Source organism: Natator depressus, chromosome 8, assembly GCF_965152275.1.
Source record: "Natator depressus isolate rNatDep1 chromosome 8, rNatDep2.hap1, whole genome shotgun sequence".
Taxonomy (NCBI): domain Eukaryota; kingdom Metazoa; phylum Chordata; order Testudines; family Cheloniidae; genus Natator; species Natator depressus.
Window position 1 is genome coordinate 95,231,824 of NC_134241.1, and position 20,732 is coordinate 95,252,555.

At 46.0% G+C, this 20,732-nt stretch overlaps 1 protein-coding gene across 2 annotated transcripts in view; it reads left to right on the plus strand.

Moving 5' to 3' along the window:
* LRP8 (LDL receptor related protein 8) overlaps window positions 1-20,732 on the plus strand; it is a 278,497-nt gene that overhangs the window by 231,348 nt on the left and 26,417 nt on the right. The window contains exons 6-10 of one of the 2 annotated variants that reach the window (XM_074961710.1): window positions 11,287-11,409; window positions 11,787-11,909; window positions 15,227-15,346; window positions 15,474-15,599; window positions 19,071-19,242. In XM_074961710.1, coding sequence (XP_074817811.1) covers window positions 11,287-11,409; window positions 11,787-11,909; window positions 15,227-15,346; window positions 15,474-15,599; window positions 19,071-19,242 — 664 coding nt within the window. The remainder of the gene's footprint in view (window positions 1-11,286; window positions 11,410-11,786; window positions 11,910-15,226; window positions 15,347-15,473; window positions 15,600-19,070; window positions 19,243-20,732) is intronic. The other variant, XM_074961709.1, reaches the window with a different exon arrangement.

Genomic DNA, 20,732 nt, shown 5'->3' on the forward strand with positions numbered 1-20,732 from the left:
AGCAGGCAGCAGTAGTAATATCTCACAATTGTATAGAAAACTTTTCGAAATACCTCCCTACAACATCACATAGTGCAACTTCCTGTGAGGCAGTGATGACTGCCAGCTAGTGCACAGCTGCATAATAGTGAAGGAAAGAAGAAATATGGCCAGGGAGATGGGCAGACTCCCACTCCTTTGGAAAGTGCCTTGGGACCTTTAACATTCATGTTCAGAAGGCAGGAATTTTAGTGTACAAGGTCTGCAGTAAATCCATATACAGCAAATTGTATGATATTCAGTTTACCTATGTGAAAGAGATGAATGGCAGAGCTGCCTCTGCTGGGTTTGGTCCTGTGGCTCCAGGAAACACAGGTATTTCAACACTGATGCTTTGACTGTTACACCAACCTTTCTCTGGAGGGCTCCTTGACACATGCAGGTCCTGATTCTCCTCTCCCTTGTAGTGATATAAATAAGGAGTAACTCCACTGAAGTAAATGAAGTTCAGAACACTCATGTAAAACCAGTGTAAATAACATTATAAGTAGTCCACTAAAGCTGTATGTAGTGGGAAAGGAGACCCTTAATGCACCAGAGAAGAGAGGATATGTGGCTCTGTGTGTGGGTATCTGTGTGTTTAATTGATCATTCCTAGATTAAGCCAGTGTGGCTCCTAACCATAAAAAAGCTGCACCCAGGTGGTGACGGTAGATGGTGCGTGTTCTGCAGCACACAACTGAAATATAAATGTACCCTCTATTACATAGCTTTAAAAGTGACATGGGAGAACTAAAAGGTTTGTCGATGCCCTTATAAAACAAAAGGATCTGTTTTGCTAAACAAAGAGTTGTGGAAACAGAGAATCAGATATTCAGCTGTTGTAAATCACTTCAGTGGAGCTACCCTGATTTACACCCATTGGGGAACTGGCCCAGACAGCTGAGGTTTTCTTCTCTTTCTGAACTTTCTAAGTCTTTTTTTTATTAAAGATACAGAAGAAATTGCAAATATATGACATGGCATTCATCATCTGGTGCTTTGATACCTCTACAATAGGTATATTAAAAATATCATAGATTTGAGCTGATTAGAGTAAGTTCAGGAGAGACGATATCAATTTGACATCTTTTCCTGCACATGGAGCTAATGGGGTTTTTGTGTTATACATAATAGAGGGATATTAACCACTTAAAAAAAATCTCTCTTGAGGCCAGCATCAGTCACTTGTTGTCATAATCATTTTGGATGAATGAAAGAGTAGGCTACCCATTGAGGGTGACAACTAGTGAAAATGCTTTGGCAGAGAGAGAGAAAATAAATAGGATAGAATGGGCTGGCTCAAGGAATTTGTCTGTGACAGTTGTTTTTTTTCTGAATTCATATAAATACACTCAAAATGTATTTTTCTAATATAATCTATAGTTTGGATTTATCAGCCTCACAATCCAGACCTGTTACCTTAAAAGTTCTCCTTTGAAATATAGGTTGTACATACAGAAGGGGAATATTGAACAGTGCTTAGAACAAATAACTAGGAATCAGGGCTCTTGAGAGCTAATCCTGACTCTACAACAGTCTTCTCGGGTCACTTCCAACTCTCTATGCCTCAGTCCTTCCATCCATAAAATAGGACTTATCTTGAGGCTTAGTTAATGCCTGAAAAGTGCTTTGAGACACGCATGTGAAAATTGCCATAAAACTGCAAAGTGACTTTATTTTCAAAAAGTAATAAATGCCTCAGATGGAAGTTATTTGGTGCAAATCCCCATGTGTGTCATTAAAGACTCTGGGATAATTGGCAATGCGAATACCAGCTTTGAGCCTGGAATGTGCATGTTGAATTTGAGCAGCTTGTCTTTTTGTCCAGAGTTTGCAAATGTAAAACATAGTTGTGTTATGTGTAGCAGTTAATATAACAGGTTCTTGCTTTGTTTCTATTTTGTGGAACTGAAGAGGAGCTAGAAAAGTGCTGAGATTCCATTGGTTTAAGCCTCCAAAATAGCACTGCAATTTTCTGAACAGCTGGTACATATAAATTAAGCTCTGCGCATTGAGGAGCTGTGCAAAAACACAGCCCTCCTCTCTAAGACAGGATATCCTGTTGCTGTGGGAATGCTCCTGATTGGTGGCCTGTTGTATTTACTCAGCCAATTATACTGAAATGGAATTATGTCCCAGTTTCATTATAAAAAGGCACTGCGGACAATGTCCCACCACCTCCCACACTCCTTGCCTGCCTACCAGGTCCCAGGATAGCTTTTGCCACAACATTGTCGGTACGATGCTGTTGTACTTACAAGAACATTGTAAAGATAAATTTTTTTAAATTACGGGTTTCAGAGTAGTAGCCGTGTTAGTCTGTATTCGCAAAAAGAAAAGGAGAACTTGTGGCACCTTAGAGACTAACAAATTTATTTGATCATAAGCTTTTGTGAGCTACAGCTCACTTCATCGGATGCATTCAGTGGAAAATACAGTAGGGAGATTTATATACATAGAGAACATGAAACAATGGGTGTTACCATACATACTGTAACGAGAGTGATCTGTTAAGGTGAGCTATTACCAGCATGAGGGGGGGGGGGGGACACCTTTTGTAGTGATAATCAAGGTGGGCCATTTCCAGCAGTTGACAAGAACATCTGAGGAACAGTGGGGGGTGTGGGGGTAATAAACATGGGGAAATAGTTTTACTTTGTGTAATGACCCATCCACTCCCAGTCTCTATTCAACCTAAGTTAATTGTATCCAGTTTGCAAATTAATTCCAATTCAGCAGTCTCTCGTTGGAGTCTGTTTTTGAAGTTTTTTTGTTGAAGAATTGGCACTTTTAGGTCTGTAATTGAGTGACCAAAGAGATTGAAGTGTTCTCCAACTGGTTTTTGAATGTTTATAATTCTTGACGTCTGATTTGTCTCCATTTATTCTTTTACGTAGAGATTGTCCAGTTTGACCAATGTACATGGCAGAGGGGCATTGCTGGCACATGATGGCATATATCACATTGGTAGATGTGCAGGTGAACGAGCCTCTGATAGTGTGGCTGAGTTGATTAGGCCCTATGATGGTGTCCCCTGAATAGATATGTGAACACAGTTGGCAACGGGCTTTGTTGCAAGGATAGGTTCTTGGGTTAGTGGTTCTGTTGTGTGGTGTGTGGTTGCTGGGGAGTATTTGCTTCAGGTTGGGGGGCTGTCTGTAAGCAAGGACTGGCCTGTCTCCCAAGATCTGTGAGAGTGATGGGTCGTCCTTCAGGATAGGTTGTAGATCCTTGATGATGCGTTGGAGAGGTTTTAGTTGGGGGCTGAAGGTGATGGCTAGTGGCGTTCTGTTATTTTCTTTGTTGGGCCTATCCTGTAGTAGGTGACTTCTGGGTACTCTTCTGGCTCTGTCAGTCTGTTTCTTCATTTCAGCAGGTAGGTATTGTAGTTGTAAGAATGCTTGATAGAGATCTTGTAGGTGTTTGTCTCTGTCTGAGGGGTTGGAGCAAATGCGGTTGTATCGTAGAGCTTGGCTATAGACAATGGATCGTGTGGTGTGGTCTGGATGAAAGCTGGAGGCATGAGGGTAGGCATAGCGGTCAGTAGGTTTCCGGTATAGGGTGGTGTTTATGTGACCATCACTTATTAGCAGCGTAGTGTCCAGGAAGTGGATCTCTTGTGTGGACTGATCCAGACTGAGGTTGATGGTGGGATGGAAATTGTTGAAATCATGGTGGAATTCCTCAAGGGCTTCTTTTCCATGGGTCCAGATGATGAAGATGTCATCAACGTAGCGAAAGTAGAGTAGGGGCTTTAGGGGACGAGAGCTGAGGAAGCGTTGTTCTAAGTCAGCCATAAAAATGTTGGCATACTGTGGGGCCATGCGGGTACCCATAGCAGTGCTTCTGATTTGAAGGTATACATTGTCCCCAAATGTGAAATAGTTATGGGTGTGGACAAAGTCACAAAGTTCAGCCACCGGGATTGCCGTGACATTGTCGGGGATACTGTTCCTGATGGCTTGTAGTCCATCTTTGTGTGGAATGTTGGTGTAGAGGGCTTCTACATCCACAGTGGCCAGGATGGTGTTTTCAGGAAGATCACCGATGTATTGTAGTTAGCTCAGGAAGTCAGTGGTGTCTCGAAGATAGCTGGGAGTGCTGGAAGTGTAGGGCCTGAGGAGGGAGTCTACATAGCCAGACAATCCTGCTGTCAGGGTGCCAATGCCTGAGATGATGGGGCATCCAGGATTTCTAGGTTTATGGATCTTGGGTAGCAGATAGAATACCCCAGGTCGGGGTTCCAGGGATGTGTCTGTGCAGATTTGTTCTTGTGCTTTTTCAGGGAGTTTCTTGAGCAAATGCTGTAGTCTCTTTTGGTAACCCTCAGTGGGATCAGAGGGTAATGGCTTGTAGAAAGTGGTGTTGGAGAGCTGCCGAGCAGCCTCTTGTTCATATTCCGACCTATTCATGATGACGACAGCACCTCCTTTGTCAGCCTTTTTGATTATGATATCAGAGTTGTTTCTGAGGCTGTGGATGGCATTGTGTTCTGCATGGTTGAGGTTATGGGGCAAGTGATGCTGCTTTTCCACAGTTTCAGCCCGTGAACGTAAGCGGAAGCACTCTATGTAGAAGTCCAGTCCGTTGTTTCGATCTTCAGGAAGTGAAGTGAGCTGTAGCTCACAAAAGCTTATGCTCAAATAAATTTGTTAGTCTCTAAGGTGCCACTAGTACTCCTTTTCTTTTTTTAAATTGTTCCCCTTGTCACACTTAGGTGATTAAAAGTGAAAGAATTTTTAAAAATTCAATGTTCTTTTCACATCCGATAGGGTTTTAGGGGACTACCTGGTCCTTGGTGACCAAAGAGTTAAATTTAGCTCAGCTGCTCATTCCGCTTATCCAGATGTTCAGGGAAAGAGCAATAAATTGACTACTGGAGAGACAGTGGGGGATATGGCTCATGGGAAGGTTAGGCTTCAAACCATGTTTATAGGAACTGTGTTGAACCCCAGGCTGTGGAGTTTTATGGTTCCTTTTATGCTTATTAACTTCTTTGGCTTTTGTGTTACAAACCTTAGCCAAAATGGTCAGAAGTGTCGGATGCCAAATGTGAGGCCCTCAGTGGCCGTATTTCGGAGGCGCTAAGCATGTGCAGTTCCCATTGGGTCAGTTGGAGGTACAGGTGATCAGCACCTGTGAAAATCACAACACTTTTCAAACTTCTGGTGAATTATTCTGATCACTGTACTTTTCAAATTGCAAAAGTATTTTTTTCCACACTAAGTCTTTGCACCATCTGGTATTTATGCATTTTGCTGTCCATTCAGCTTGGATAAAGACACTAAACTAGTGTTAACAAGTTTCCCCTCAAATTCTCATGCAGCTGTACAATATTGGGTTTGGGTTTCGTACAAATGGATTTCATTTTCTACAAAATGGAAACATTTCTCTTCATAGTAAGGTTGGTTAAAATTATTATTTTTAAATAAAACCTAAATTTGGGAGTCTTATTATTGTTACTAATATTACTACTAATAATAAATAAATATATTCAAGGTACATAGAGCCTTTTTGTCTTGAGAGTCCCAAATTACTTGATAAACTGCAGGCCTTCTCTAGTTGAACTGAGTGACAAAAATCTCACTAACTTGAATAAGTGTAGGATTGGGTTGGGCAATTGCTTCACTGCTGATTTAGAGGAAAGAGTGCCACTTACAAGGAAGAAAATGAAACTGATGATCCAGTAGGTCCACTAGATATTGCTCTCGAGGTCTTCCATCCACTTACCTGTCTCACAATTATTTAGCTTCTAGAATTTGATGGTAACAAAGCTATGGCTCCTAGGACACTGTTTATTACTTGGGAAAGCTTTTTCCCTTAGGATTTTTTGCAAAAGGTTTATCTTTGTGCATTTATTGGGTGCGTTTGACTTCTTTCTGGGGGGGAGGGGACAGTGCCACCTCACAGCTTTATTTTGTCATGCTGTATTTATAAATGCTGGGTTTCCCCCATGCCTCCACAGGTGCTGCAGTTGTCATTGTTATATAAAATGTCATGCGGCAATTCTGTACATGCTAGAGTTTAGTCAACTGAAGTCATCCTAAATCTGCATTTTGCATCCTGTATGATGCTGTGAAGAATAACACTGTGCCATGGCTTGCACTTTATGATACTTGCTGCTAGTTCACTTAATGTCTCTTGGCTCTTTTTGGGGTATCTAAAAAAAAATGGCTACCTTCCTCTCATAACTGTTGTTCTTTGAGATTGTCGGAAGGTTTTTCCTCTAGCGGTACCCCTCGGGTAAGCTGTGGAGCCCCCTGGAGTGGCGCCTTTATGGCAGTGTATATAGTTCCTTGCCAACCCACCGCCTGCTCCGTTCCTTCTTGCCTGAATACTCCCGACAGAGGGGAGGCGGGTGGGATTTGGAATGGACATGAACAACACATCTCGAAGAACAACAGTTATGAGAGGTAGGTAACAGTTTTTTCTTCTTCAAGTGCTTGCTCATGTCCATTCCAATTAGGTGACTCCCAAGCCGTACTCTTGGAGGAGGGGTCGGAGTTCATCTGGTTGCAGACTGCAGCACTGCTCTGCCAAATGCTGCATCATCTCTGGACTGTTGAGAAATTGCGTAATGCGAGGTGAAGGTATGGATAGAGGATCATGTGGCTGCCCTGCATATATCCTGAATGGGCACTTGAGCTAGGAAAGTGGCAGATGATGCTTGAGCTCTTGTAGAGTGCGCTGTCAATGTTGGGGCCGGAATCTTGGCCAAGTCATAGCAAGTCCTGATGCACGACATGATCTAGGATGATATGTGTTGGGAGGAGATGGAAAGCCCTTTCATCCTCTCTGCGACAGTGATGAAGAGCTCTGGGGACTTCTGAAATGGCTTTGTGCGCTTGATATAGAAAGCCAGGGCACATCTCAAGTCCAATTAATGAAGCATGCGATCTCTGTTATTGGCATGTGGCTTGAGAAAATGTCCTGATTTCTATAGAATTGAGAGACTACTTTAGGGAGAAACGCAGGGTGTGGGTGAAGTTGCACCTTGTCTTTATAAAAGGGGGCTCAGATGTCAGCACCTTGAATTCAGAGACCCTTCTGGCTGAGCTGATGGCCACTAGGAAAGCTACCTTCCAAGATAGGTAAAGCAAGGAACATGTTGCCATGGGCTCAAGTAGGGGGGGTCCATAAGCCTGGCAAGGACTAGATTGAGGTCCCAGTGAGGAAGAGGCTGCCTCACCTGAGGATACAGTCTATCCAGCCCCTTGAGGAAGCGGCCTACCATCGGGTTTCCAAAGACCGACCTATCCTCTACCCCTGGGTGAAAGGCAGAGATGGCAGCCAAGTGTACCCTGATCGAAGAGGTCACCAACCCCTGCCATTTCAAGTTGAACAGGTAGTCCAAAATAAATGGGATCAAGGCTTGTGGTGCAGGAGTACCCTTCTGCATAGACCAAATCAAGAACTGCTTCCACTTGGTGAGGTAAGTGGCTCGAGTAGAGGGCTTCCTGCTTCCGAGAAAGACCTCCTGAACTGAAGTTGAGACTGGTTTAACCATGGAGCTTCCACGCTGTGAGGTGGCGGGACTCCAGGTTAGGATGTCGTATCCTGCCGTTTTCTTGTGTGATGAGGTCTGGGAACAAGGGAAGGACTACTGGCCTGTCCACTGATAGGTCCAACAGCACTGGAGAGCCCATCCGCACTGGACTCAACGGCCCCCCTGTCATGGCTGGAGTCAACAGCTGTGGGACTTGCAGGCCAGGTTCGGGGAGTCCCAACACAGGACACACCCCACTGGTGTGCCGTGCCGGTGAGCGACCCTTGTCCATCTTCTTCTTATGCAGTACCGGCAATTGTGATTGGTACCGCGAGGTGGAGCTGAGCCTCAGGGCCGGGGAGCAGTGCCGATGCTTCTTACCGGAGTCCTTCCTCAGTGCCAAGGGTTCCCACGCCGGTGCGCTGCGCATTGAGGCTGTGGGCGAAGTGCAGATTTCGTTAGGGGGAGCTTCAGGCAAGAGTCTCTCTCCTTCTTTGTTCTCTTCTTTGTTAAAACCCCTACATATCTTGTACCTATCCTCCTGATGACCCTTCCCGAGGCACTTGAGGCAGGAATCATGCGGATCACCACGTGGCATAGGCTTCAGGCACTTCTCACAGGGCTTAAAGCCCTGGGACCAAGGCATGCCCCTGTCCGGTGGAAAGGGAATCAGGGAAGATCTTCCGGCTAAGTACTATTCAACTAACTAACGCTAGTGGGTGACTATTTACAACAACTATTCAAAGAAAGACCGCTAAGTAGGCACTTCCAATACACAAGACCGAGCTGCTCCAACAGCCATCACTGGCAGTAAGAAAGAACTGAGCAGGAGGTGTGTCGGCAAGGACCTATATACACTGCCATAAAGGTGCTACTCCAGGGGGCTCCACAGCCGACCCGACAGATACGGCTAGAGGAAAAACTTTCCAACAATCGTGCACGCGGCACACCCACACCTAATTGGAATGGACAAGAGCAAGCACTCGAAGAAGAAGCCATAATTTCTGTATTTAGAGACAGTTCGTGAAATTGTCAAGGAAATGCTACCACGTGGTTTTGGATTACATGAATTAGCATCAGCTCTGACCTCCTATAGCTATTCAGCAGCAATGATTTTCTGTCAGGTAAACCCGGCTTCAGCCCCCAAAGGAGAAACACAACAGTAAAGACTTTCAAATGGTTTGCTACTTTAATAGAATTTTGAGGAAACATTTGGAAGATGGCCTCCTCTGAACTGTAATGTGTAACATACCCAGGGAGCTGTAGATCTCCTTTGCAATCAAACTGGCGGCTGCTATCCGTGAGCATCTATAGAGCTTCTGTACTCATCATTAAGGCTAAGATTTTGTCATGGATATTTTTAGTCTGACTTTTACTAAAAGCATCTGGGACAAAATGGGGATCTGCGGGTCCCCACACCACCTGAAGTGGGGCTGCTGCGCAGGGGATAGGAGCCACCTGCAGCAGCTGGGGGTTGCGGGATACACCTGCAGCTCAGGAGGGGTCCCCTGCTGCCCATGGGGGCCGGGAGCTGCAGGGTACCCCCACTGCCCGCAGCTCCAGGGGCCCACAGGGACTGGGAGCTGGAGGTTCCCCCACCACCTGCGGGGGCCGAGAGCTGTGGGATGCTACCAGCTCCCATGTCAGCCGGGAGCTGTGGGGTACCCTGACCACCCACAGCACTGGGGGCCTGTGGTGGCTGGGAGCTCAGGGGTTCCCCCGCTGCCCACAAGTCTGGGGGTTCCCCACCACCTCTGGCAGCCCCTGCAGCTCGCAGCCCCCATGGGCAGCAGAGGACCTTGCTGCTTACCACTGCTGAAGTCACAGAGGTTGCTGGAAGTCGCAGTTTCCATGACTTTCATGACCTCTGTGACTTGATCATAGCCTTATTCATTGTCAGTATAAATGAGAGTCTCAGCTATGGAGGCCGTTTGTTAACATAACCTTGAGGAAGACATGGCTTCAGGTAGGGGCTCTGGGCTAGATTCACAAGGGGGACGTAGATGTCTACCTGTCCCTTTAGGTGCTTAAGTTCAGCATTTAGGTGCCACTGGCATTCACAAAACCCCACTCAGCTGCTGCCTAATCATATAGGTGCCTGAAGCAGAGTGACACCTAAGTCCTGACACCACCGAGTAACCTGGTGTTCTAGCTCACACCCAGCCCTGGTGGGATTTTCAGATCAGTCATTCTCCCACCTGTCTTGCCTGCAGGGCCTCATCAGGACATGCCTAACTCACACAGAAGACAGAGGAAGCAGCGGTGCCACACACCCTTTATGCACTACAGCCCAGCAATTAGTTGCGCTCACCTGGAATGTTGTGGGAGACCTAGGTTCAGGTCCCTACCCTGCCTGATTTGGAGCAGGGACTTGAACCCTGGTTTCCCACATCCCAGGTGAGTGCCCTAACCCCTGGTCTTTTGAGCATAAGGGGGCCATCACCATTTCCTCCAACTCCTCCTAGGTTTCTTGCCAGAAAGGACTGGCTTAGGGCTTAACTCCAGGGTTAAGGAAAGGGTTCAGAGCTGTGAATTCCAAGTGGGCGGAGACGCCTCCCTCTGGTGGAGTTAGGTGCCTAATTCCCTTTGAGGGGGAGGGCTTAGACCCATCCCCTTCCTCAGCATTTCCTACTGGCTAGTTTTGGCAGCTCAGTGTGGTGGTTTCTGTGAATCCCTTTCTCTGGCACCTGACTCTCCCCCAGCATTGTGTAGGGACCCTGAGCACCTAAATCAAGGTTGTGAATTTCACTAGGCAGCCAGGTACTCAAAAGTTAAGCATTGTAACTCCGAGTGTTGCAAGGCTCTAGCCCTCTGTAGCAGAGGGGTTTCTTAATGTTTCTGTTATGAAGACCTGTTTTGAGTCAGTAATAACCTGACCAGGAAAATTAGCTCCAGGCTTGAAACATGGTCTGAGTCTGCCGAGATGTTTTCAGACTGTAACGTAGCACGAAGCCTGGCTCTCAGCTGAATTCTCACAGCTCCCTTTGGTCTTCAGTTTGACTTTTGAGTACTCAGCATCTCCAGTCCTAGATTGATCCCTGGTGTAACTGCATTGACTTTAGTGGAGTTACACCAGGGATGAATTTGGCCCATGACCTCAGGCTGGACACGTTTCAAAATGTATTTTTTAAAAAAATCTTTTTGTCTCTAAAATAAATAAAAAGCTGAGGCAAGGTGGCCAGCGTCGGCACATGGCCCTCCCTACCTTCATCTTCTTTGAATTGGAGTGCAGCAGTGCGCCTCGTGTGGGCTAAAGCTGAACTCTCAAACTTCCGTGAGCACAGAATTTGGCTGCCCACTTGCTTACCGTTGTTTCTGACAGGAAGCTCCATTGTCTGCACTGATTGGCTGTGGGCTGCTATTCAAGGGATTCGTTTTGCCCTGTACGGGCTGGTCCTGGCTAAGCTTAGAGACCCACTTCACTCCCTATGCTCTGCCATGGGCGGTAAGATCAACTGGAGCACCTCAGCTGCCATGTTTAAACATCTGAGGGCCACAGGCAGGACATTCTCAGTGACGAGCCCTCACCCCTGTTGGTCTCCCAGAGCCCAAGTTTGTTAACTCTTAAAGCTCCCTGCACAGGGAAAGAGTTACTGAGTTTCTGTTGAGCCCTTTAATATACTCAGTGAACTCTGCATATAATTCATGTTTTAAATTGGGTAGAGGAGCCCAGGGAGCATGTTCGGTACAGTTTAATAAGACAAATGAAGAGTCTGTTGTATGTGGTTAAAGACTATTGTATGAAGCCATTTAAAATCCATCCTGGTGTCATTTTAAAGCACTGGTGACCTGCCGCCCTGATGAGTTCCAGTGTGGGGACGGGACCTGTATCAATGGAGCAAAGCAGTGCAACAAGGTACACGACTGTCCTGACAACAGCGATGAGGCAGGCTGCATTAACGGTACGTATAGCCAATGCGCCTTACACTCCAGTGTATGATACAATAAGAAGTCCAGCTCAGTCAGAGCACTGTAGGCACTGGAGATTTAAAAGACCTATTAGCTTTCCTAATCCATCTCCCCAGGCCAATGCAGGGTTGTTCCTTATAGAGCATTTTAAATTAGTCCAGTAATGGGGCTTCTTTAGGAACTTTTCCAAAGTCCTAATAGACCTCACTCTTTGAAAAAAAAATTCCTGCATGATGTTCAGTCTAAATATTCTTTTGCTTAACACTATCTCATTACTGCTAATTTTAACCTCTTGAAGCTTGATGTTCAGTCTTCATTATCATGTCCCTAATCTAATTTAGTCGCTTTCCTCTCTTGCCCAACACAACAGAGTCCACGTGTGAAAGCCCCAGGAAGTTTCAGTGTAAAAATGGAGAGTGCATTGATGGAGTCAAAGTGTGCGATTCACATAGAGACTGCAGGGACGGGTCTGACGAGCCTGTGAAAGAATGTGGTACAGTACACACCTCTTTCCTCTTATTGCTGCTGTGTTAACCTCTTCTCTCTCTGGTGCTCATGACTAGCAGAATAACAACATGTGGCTGCTAATGCCATTCCTAGCTGCACTCTGTCTTTCTCTCTCTGCACACACTGTACCCATTGCATGGATATAAATGGAAGCAGAATTGGGCTCTCTGGCTTTTTGAGGTCATTGGGCTTGCACAGGTGTGACTGGAGGCTTGCCCAGAGGCTCCATTCTACTCCACCAAGAAATGCACTTTGTCTTCATGGGAAGATGTGTGATCTGAGCACAGGACCAGGAGCAAGGAACTCATAAATTCTAATCCCCCTGACACCAGATAATTACTGGTGTGTGGGTTAATTAGTGTTTGTAAAATGCTTTAAAGATAGAAACTGATTTCTGAGTATTATTGTCAGATAGGTGAGTTCTATGGGTGTTTTCCATTTCCAGTTTCTACATGTTCCATATTCTACATGCAGGGGACTGGACTAGATGACCTCTTGAGGTCCCTTCCAGATCTATGATTCCATGTTATTGAGGTTTTTATTAGGGATTAAGGGCATGGTGTCAAATAAGCCTGATAAAAATTCCCTCTGTGTAAAATTACATTGGATTCCAAGTTAGTGAAAATCACAGATGCCATAAAAGCACATCTCTGACAAGCACCTGTTTGCTGCATCGACATTGTTAGAAGAGAGAGAATCCAAACCACACCACCAAAGAGCAGTTCCATTCTTCCTGGAGGACTCCTTGGTGCAGGAAATAGGTGGGTTATTGAGCTTTCACCCCTCCTTTTAGGAGAATACTGCCAGCAGCAGCACTAGTTTGGAGTACTCAGGCAGTGCAAGGACTGTGATTGTGGCTGGCTCACATGGGAAAGGCTCCTTGTGCTCTTCCCTTCCACCCTTGCACACCTGGCCTCAGAGATTGCTGGCACACCAGCAGTAATCTGGCCTCAAATATTGGTAGTACAAAGAGGCTAGTTCAGAAAATGTAACTGGGTGAAAAAATATAGGAAGATTTTTTTTTCTTTCAAATCCTGATTCAGAAATAGGGAAACGTGACCCTGACCAAGGTCTGAAGTTCTAGTGCTGACTTTTGTACTTTATCCCTGAGCTGACAAAGGCTAGCCAAGCCACTTGTGCCGCCTGTCACTCCATATCAACCCAAACAGAGAGACAGGGAAACTGTACAGGGGGATCTCATAGGGTCTCCACCTCCACCCAAAATCATCAGCCCATGAACATTGATGCATTACACCTTTCACTCACACCTGACTCAGCACAGAGGAGTGTATGTGAGTGTATGCTTGGGAGACAGTGATTTAACATTGCTGTTCTTCTTCGAGTGCTTGCTCATGTCCATTCCATATTAGGTGTGTGTGCTCGCCACATGCACCGGTGCCGGAAGTTTTTTCCTCAGCAGTATCCAGAGGGAACCGGCTCTGGCGCCCTCTGGAGTGGCGCTCACATGGCACAACATAAGGGGCGCCGCCAGCAACATGCAGGTAATTAGAACAGGGAAGTGGGAGTCAGGAGATACAGGTTCTGTTCCAGCCACTGGCTCACTGTGTGAGCTTGAGCAAGTCATTTAACCACTGTCTGTCTCAGTTTCCCCATCTGTAAAATGGGGCATAAGTGTACTTAGCACCTCTCCATAGCACTTTGAGATCCTCAGAAAGGCGCCAAACAATGCAGAGTTTTATTAGTCATCTTATTTAAATTGTCAGGTGGATATGTGGCCCCAGTTTGGGTAATTGGCTGTTCTTCCATAATAGAAAATTGAGCAGAGTAGTGTCTACACTTGGCCTACTTCTAGGCCTATGTTAAGAGCTGCAGTGAGAGAACCAGTGCTCGAGTAGTTTTTATATCCATGCTACAAAGCACCCCTGTAACCAGAAGTGTGATTGACATGCAAATCCTTGTTTAAGTTACAATAACCTATAGCATTTTGAAGTCTGTCTGTGTGTGCATGTGTTCAGTCTAATAGGCTAGAGGCCACTATAACGATAGTAAAAGGCAATTTCCATTTAATAAATGTCAAAGAACAGCTATGGCACACAGTACGACTCTGTGGACAGCGACTCAGAGCCTAGTGATCTTGCTGCTATTAATAACATGCTTATTTCTTTGTTAGGAAAGTGGAAGCATACTACATCCGAGTCGCTGTCTCTCCTGGTGCAATGTCTTCCTAGCCCGTTCACTTTAATTGGCTTGTTGTTGTTTTTATTTTCTTCCAAGGGTACTGGTTTAATGGTTCTGCTGTGCTGCTACACAGTGGTATCCACAGAAGCAAGAAGTAAAAATAAATAAATCTGACTGTATATTACAGTAAAGCTTCAAGCTGATGGGCTGCATGCCCAAGTGAACCGCTATGCCCCAGAACTCCCACATCATCTGCATCAGCAATCCTAGACAGAGGAAGAAATTTCTCTTCACCTTGTATAGGTTAATTGGAACAACAAGAAAAATGTTATTTCTGGCAAGAAAACAACCTTCCTCAACCTTTCTCCAGTTATAGTTACGAGGTTGCAATAATTCTACTCTTTCAATTTCAGCTCTTGCACAAGGGGGAAAAACAGCATTTGATGAGACAGCATTTTGGTCTTAGATGGGACTATCACTGTATAGACTGTACACATGAGTTAGATTAGGCTGTCAGCAGTCAGACTGTCCACATCTCACTGTTAGCTCGGGGTGTCTTGTGTACGGACTGTACATAAGTGAGGTGGGAATATCTCCAAAGGACTGTACCTTGGTATATGCTGGGGCTCTCTCAGCATAGACTGCCCTGGTGTATTAGATGGGAATATCTAATACCACATAGACTCTCCCCAGTTAGCTGGGACCATTGGGTCAGATGACTGTCCTGGAATGGATTATTACAGCTCAAGGAAACAGTTTGGTATGTGCCACCAGAGTAGGGAGAGGGGGAAGTCAAATGGGGATAATTCTCAGGCAGTTAATGCCTGGAAGCAAAAGATTTATGACTGGATGGGAGCTGCGAACCCAAGAATTTTGTACAGTATCCCCAGGGGCTCTGATTTGCATTTGCATTTTAGGCCACTGGTTTCTAGTCCAAAGGGACTTTAAAATGTCAGTTTGGAGTGATACCGAGAAAGAGAGAATTTTGGTGGGTGTTTTCTATTTGTAAAGTCACTAGTGCGCTCTATACTGCTGGCTCCCAATCACCAGCAGCTGGTAGCTACTGAAACATTTCTGGGTACCTCGACTCGACGCCTTTTAACGTACTCAGTCTTGTAATTAAAAACCATCCTTTATCCTAAATAATCTGTATGCTTCTTTTAGACCAAAATGAATGTTCGATCAACAACGGTGGGTGCTCACACATATGCAAAGACTTGAAGATCGGTTATGAATGTGAATGCCCTCCCGGATACAAGCTTCTGGATAAAAAAACGTGTGGAGGTAATTTACATGCAAACAGCAGTCTCTTGTTTCACTGTACAGAGACGTAATTATAGTCACTCCAGCATTGCTCCATCACAGATGGTTTGATTTCAAGTTATTGATGGGTTTCAAACGCTCCTTTCAGACATAGATGAATGTGAGAATCCAGACGCTTGTAGCCAGATCTGCATTAATTACAAAGGGGACTACAAATGTGAATGCTACGAGGGATACGAGATGGACACCCTGTCCAAGAACTGCAAAGCCGTAGGTAAGGCAACCCCGGCAAGCACTCAAACCCGACTGACCCAGTAGTATGAGTGTTATAAAGAAACATGGGTCCATGGGCCAAGGGTTGGGGGAAAGGAGACAAAAGGAAAATTAAAAGCCAAATGCATTCATTTAAAACTATACAAAACTGCTACAGCAGATGTGTCCCGAGGCAACAGCTCCACTCGTCATGCAGATCAGAATATTTTAGCAGTGTGTGCAGCTCAAGATTACAATCAGCAGTTGGCAGTTTGAAGATGAGACTAAAAAGGAAAGTCTCTTGACAGGTGTTAAAAACAGTGCAGCAAAAATTAAGTAATAATAAGACAAAAGGAACACAATCAAAAATAGTTGGATTAGCCAGCCCTTCCCGCAGACCCATCCCCCCCGTCTCCCCAAACTCTACACGAATCTCAAAAAGAACAGCGCAGCAGCTCACTTGCTCTAGAAGAAACAAACGTCCCAGCTCATTGCAAAAGAAAATATGCTAATGTCAGGGAGCTGGAAAGCTATATTATAAAAGGTCTAGGATCAGCCATGTTGAATATCATTTCATGGAAGGGATTGGCCTTTGGGGGAGTGATTTCCTGAGGGAGCTGGATCAGTAAAGTTTTGTCCTGGGAATTTCAGATAAGTTTTCTTATTATACCTAATATATTGTATATAAAAAGTCCTTAAAGTCAGCATGTCCAGCAGACTTTATGTACGGGCCAGACCCCTTCCTTGCACTGTCTGGGGGCAGCTGGAGTTGTCACCTAGGGGTTGTCCTAGGACCCACCCTTCTGCTCCCTGCTCAGAAATTCCTGCCCCCTCAGGGTCTCTGCAGGGTAACTTTAAAGCCAGAGTGCCTGCTGGGAGAACCCTATCAGGCTTGGAGGGTTGAGGTGGGGCTCACATTTTTAGAACTCCAAATGGAACCTTTGCTCAGCTTTCTCCTGTATCCCTCTTTTTTCCCTTCCCAATGTTCCCTCTGTCCCATCCATCCCCCATGGTGCAGGGTGCCTTTGCCTCCAAGTGGGAGCTGAGTAACTCTCAATAAACTCACTCTTTCCTTAAATATTTTCCCCTCAGTTCAAGTCTTTTAGGAAATGACTTCTCACCACTGAAAATAGGAGACACTGGGATAAATCATGCAGTCCTTACTCAAGCAAAGCTCCCACTTGTAGTCTGATGATTAATTTGAGGTGCAGAATGCACTTGTCACTAATAGGTTTGTTCTTTGGGGACTACACAGAGATTAATTAGGATGACGACTGTGAGAGACAGAGAAAGACTTTGAGTTTTATTAATACCATGATGAATAGAAACAAAAATCACAGAATTAGAAAAATAAGAGTAACAGCAGACTCCTCATCAGGTATACTCATGAATTTGGGTTCCCCTTAGGGTGAGATTAAGCATTAAGGTTGTCACTCCTGCTGAGGGTTGGGTTTGAGCCTCTTTTATGGACTTATTCCTTGCACCCAGTGGCACATTAGCCACTGGGCCAATGGGATCTCTGCCCAGGGGCCCTGGCCAATTAGGAGGCCCTGAAAAAATGGGCACTCCCGTGCCCCGACCCCATTCCCTGGTGGGATTGCTGGGTGGGTGGGGCGGGGGAAGCCCCTGCACCCCAACCTCGCTCCCGAGCAGCAGTGCCAGGTGGCAGGGGAAGCCCCAGTGTGGGGACCTCATCTGCGGCCCTGAGACTGAAGGAACTCTAGCTCCCTGCTGCGGTCTGAGGGAGCTCTTACTCCCCACTGTGACCCTAGGGCCATGGCGGGGGGGACAGAGCTTCTCCAGTCTTGGGGTTGCAGTGGGGGCAGGGCTGAAAGGAGCAAATGTGGGACCGCAGATGGGGTACGGAATGTGGGTGGAACAGGGCAGGGACACAGAGGGAAGGGACAGAATGGGTGGGTATGTGGGCAGGGCTGCAGGCAGGAGGGCAGGGGCTCCCCACTTGCTCTGGTCCAGGGCCCCACCAATCTTTATTCCACCTCTGCTTACACCCACCTATTTCTAAGACCATATTTTATTAGGTTTTGGCCTTTTGTTCATATTTGTCATGCCTGCACCCATTTTGGGGGCTCCAACAATTGTATCATTTGTGCAGATAGAAGTTAAGGAGACTAGCTAAATAAAGCCTTTGTGGTCAAGACCATTTATCAGATGATATATATGGCTACGTCTTCTGACCCAAGGTTACTTACTTATGTTAATTCTTACTAGACCTAATGTGACCGTATACTATTACTACCAGTAACCTCAAGCTAAATACTAGGCTTCAGGCTCACTGAAAAGCCCATTTTAAAATGACCTTTACATTTTTTTGCTCACTCCTGCTTGCATTATAGATTTAGTTTAATTTGCACTCATTTAGCAAGCATCTTCACTTTTTCTAAGATATAAATGTTTATTTACCTGATCCCCTGAGCTGAGGTCAAAGGTCAACACACTGAAACTATGCAGAATTATTCACCACTTCTGATGGTTTTGAGGGTCACTGACAGCACATATCTCCAAGGTTTGGTCCTTACAAGCAGTGCTCATCCCTTTATCATATCTACGCTCCCTGCAATGGGAGGTTTGCCTGAGTAAGAACTCAGTCACAAAGGAAGCTGAGATGCATACATTTTTTCCTGAGGAAAATAACACAGATAATATGCTTCCATCTCTCCTGACTTTGTCATAAGAAAAATAAATTTGACATTTCCTGTTAGAATTTCTGGGCTGGCCTGTGGCCTTAGTACCTCAACCCCAGTAGAGGTGGATGCCATTACATTTGACATGAGCTGTTGGGGCCAGAGGCTTCATGCCTGCAAAGGACAGACACCGGCTGAGTGAATCCAAGAGCTCTTGCTGGAGCATACTTAAGTGTGCCCTCACCCCTCCTGTTAGGAGGTGCCATATGTGCTATCTGCAGAGCCAATCTCCAGTGGCCAGGCATGGGCCCATCTCCTTGGACATGGCGCTAATGTCCCTCTGCACTTTGTACTCAAGCAGTGCAACCCCGAGGAGGCCTCTGACTGCCCCCTGCTTGCAAGTTGGGGAGGGGTGGCTGTGCCTACTCGCCCCCAGCCCCCCTAGCTCATCCAGGCATGAGCAACCCGAATCAGACCCTATACCAGTTTAAAATGTATCATCTAGAGTGAAGAAACCCCTCAGTGTTTCTTTCACTTGTGACTTCGTAACATGTTGAGCGGAATAAGAGCAATGTTGCTGCTGCTCTGGCAAGCTGCTGCTGCTGCTCAGACTCTTCATGTTCTGATGTAACAGCTCCCCCTCTGGGAAATAGTGACATTTGCTTCTGGTACACAGCAAAACTCCCTCACAGGATATAACTGCAAATAAGCAGGCAGCATGGTGCCTTTGGCTTCAGTAGATCACCCTCAATGTTATGCCCTGCATAATGAGAGCTGGATGTGGCACTTGGACCTCTGCTGTCAAGTCAGCTGGTAAAATAAAAGCCATGCCTGTTTGTTTTCTGTGATAGGCAAGAGTCCATACCTGATCTTCACCAACCGCCACGAGGTACGTAAGATAGATCTGGTGAAAAGGGACTACTCTCGCATCATCCCCATGCTGAAGAATGTGGTGGCTTTGGATGTGGAGGTGGCAACAAACAGGATATACTGGTGTGATTTGTTCTACAGAAAGATATACAGGTAATGGGCCAGGGCAGGTATGCATTCTGGTACACATAGTACTGATAATAATGATGATCTGTAAGGATGCCCCCATTCTATTGAACAGCGGCATGGTGAGCGGCGTCCGTCTATAGGACCACGGAGTGTCTCTCTTTTTATTTGGTTACACACGGTGGCCCAGATTTTAAGTGGGCCTACAAAAATGTGCAGGCATATGACCAGGTATCTGATCGGAGAACACAAGAGCATTTTCGTGGTACCAACAGATACCTCTGCAAGTTTGCACACACACACATTGCCTGAGTTGTTATGTATTTGTATTACTACAGTGTTTAGAGACCCCAGCTGAAATCAGGGCCTCTCTGTAGTATATGCTGCTCAAAAACATAGAGACAGGACGTGCCCCAAAGAGGTTACTGTCTAATATACAACAGAGGCAAATAATGGGAGAAAGAAAGTGCCGTTATCATCATTTTACAGATGGGGAATGCACAGAGACTAAGGGGTATGTTCACAAATGGGATTTAGTGGTTCACAAAACCACTGCTCAGCTACTACCTAAGCCCCCGTAGGTGCCTACACTTCCACCAATAAAATCCCTAGGTGCCTAAATTTGTACTTGTGGGCATGTGCACAGCCACCTAAGTCCTGACAGGACTGAGGAGTGTGGCACCTCACTCACACCTAAGCCCCTGCAGATTTAACAAATGTGGCATTTCCCCACCTCTTCCACCAGTGGGACCCAATCCTATGGGTGTGCTCAGAGCATATCTAACAGATCAGATCCTGCATGAAACTTGGTGACAGTGCCACAGACCCTTCCCCCGATATCCCAGTGATTAGAGCACTTACCCAGGATGTGGGAGAGCTGGGTTCAAATGCCTTCTCTCCCTGATGTGGATCAGGGACACGAACCCAGGTCTCCCACCTTCCAAGGCTATGCAGCATCCTGGAATGAGTCTCTCCCAGTCTCTCCTGCTGAAGCTGCTCCATTGTGTATGAAATACTTAACCGTTAACTGGGCCAGAGAGGGCATGGAAACAACTGTATAGTCCAGTGATTAGGGCACTTCCCTGGGAGATCCAGGTTCCAGTCCCTGCACCACTGAATATTTAATGTATTTCATACAGAGTTAGGTGCTTGTGACTGCAGGAGAGGGTTTACAGCTGTGGATTTGAGCAGAGGGAGGCCTGAAGTTAGGCACCTAACTCCCTTTGAGGGGCAGGGCTTAGGCCACACCCCTTCCCCACAGTATTTCCTTTGGCTAGTTTAGACAGCTCCCCACTCAGCTTGCTGGCTCTTGTGAATCCCATTCTTCGGTGCCTAATTCTCCCCATACATTGTGTGGGAAGCTTGGGTGGGTGCCTAACTTGGGGTTGTGAATTCCACTAAGCAGCAGGGTACCTAAAAGCCAGGTGCTGCAACATTCAGCATTGCATCACTTATGTCCCCATTGCGCATACAGCCATTGCGAATTGCCCAACCTTGCACAGGAAATCTGTGGCAGA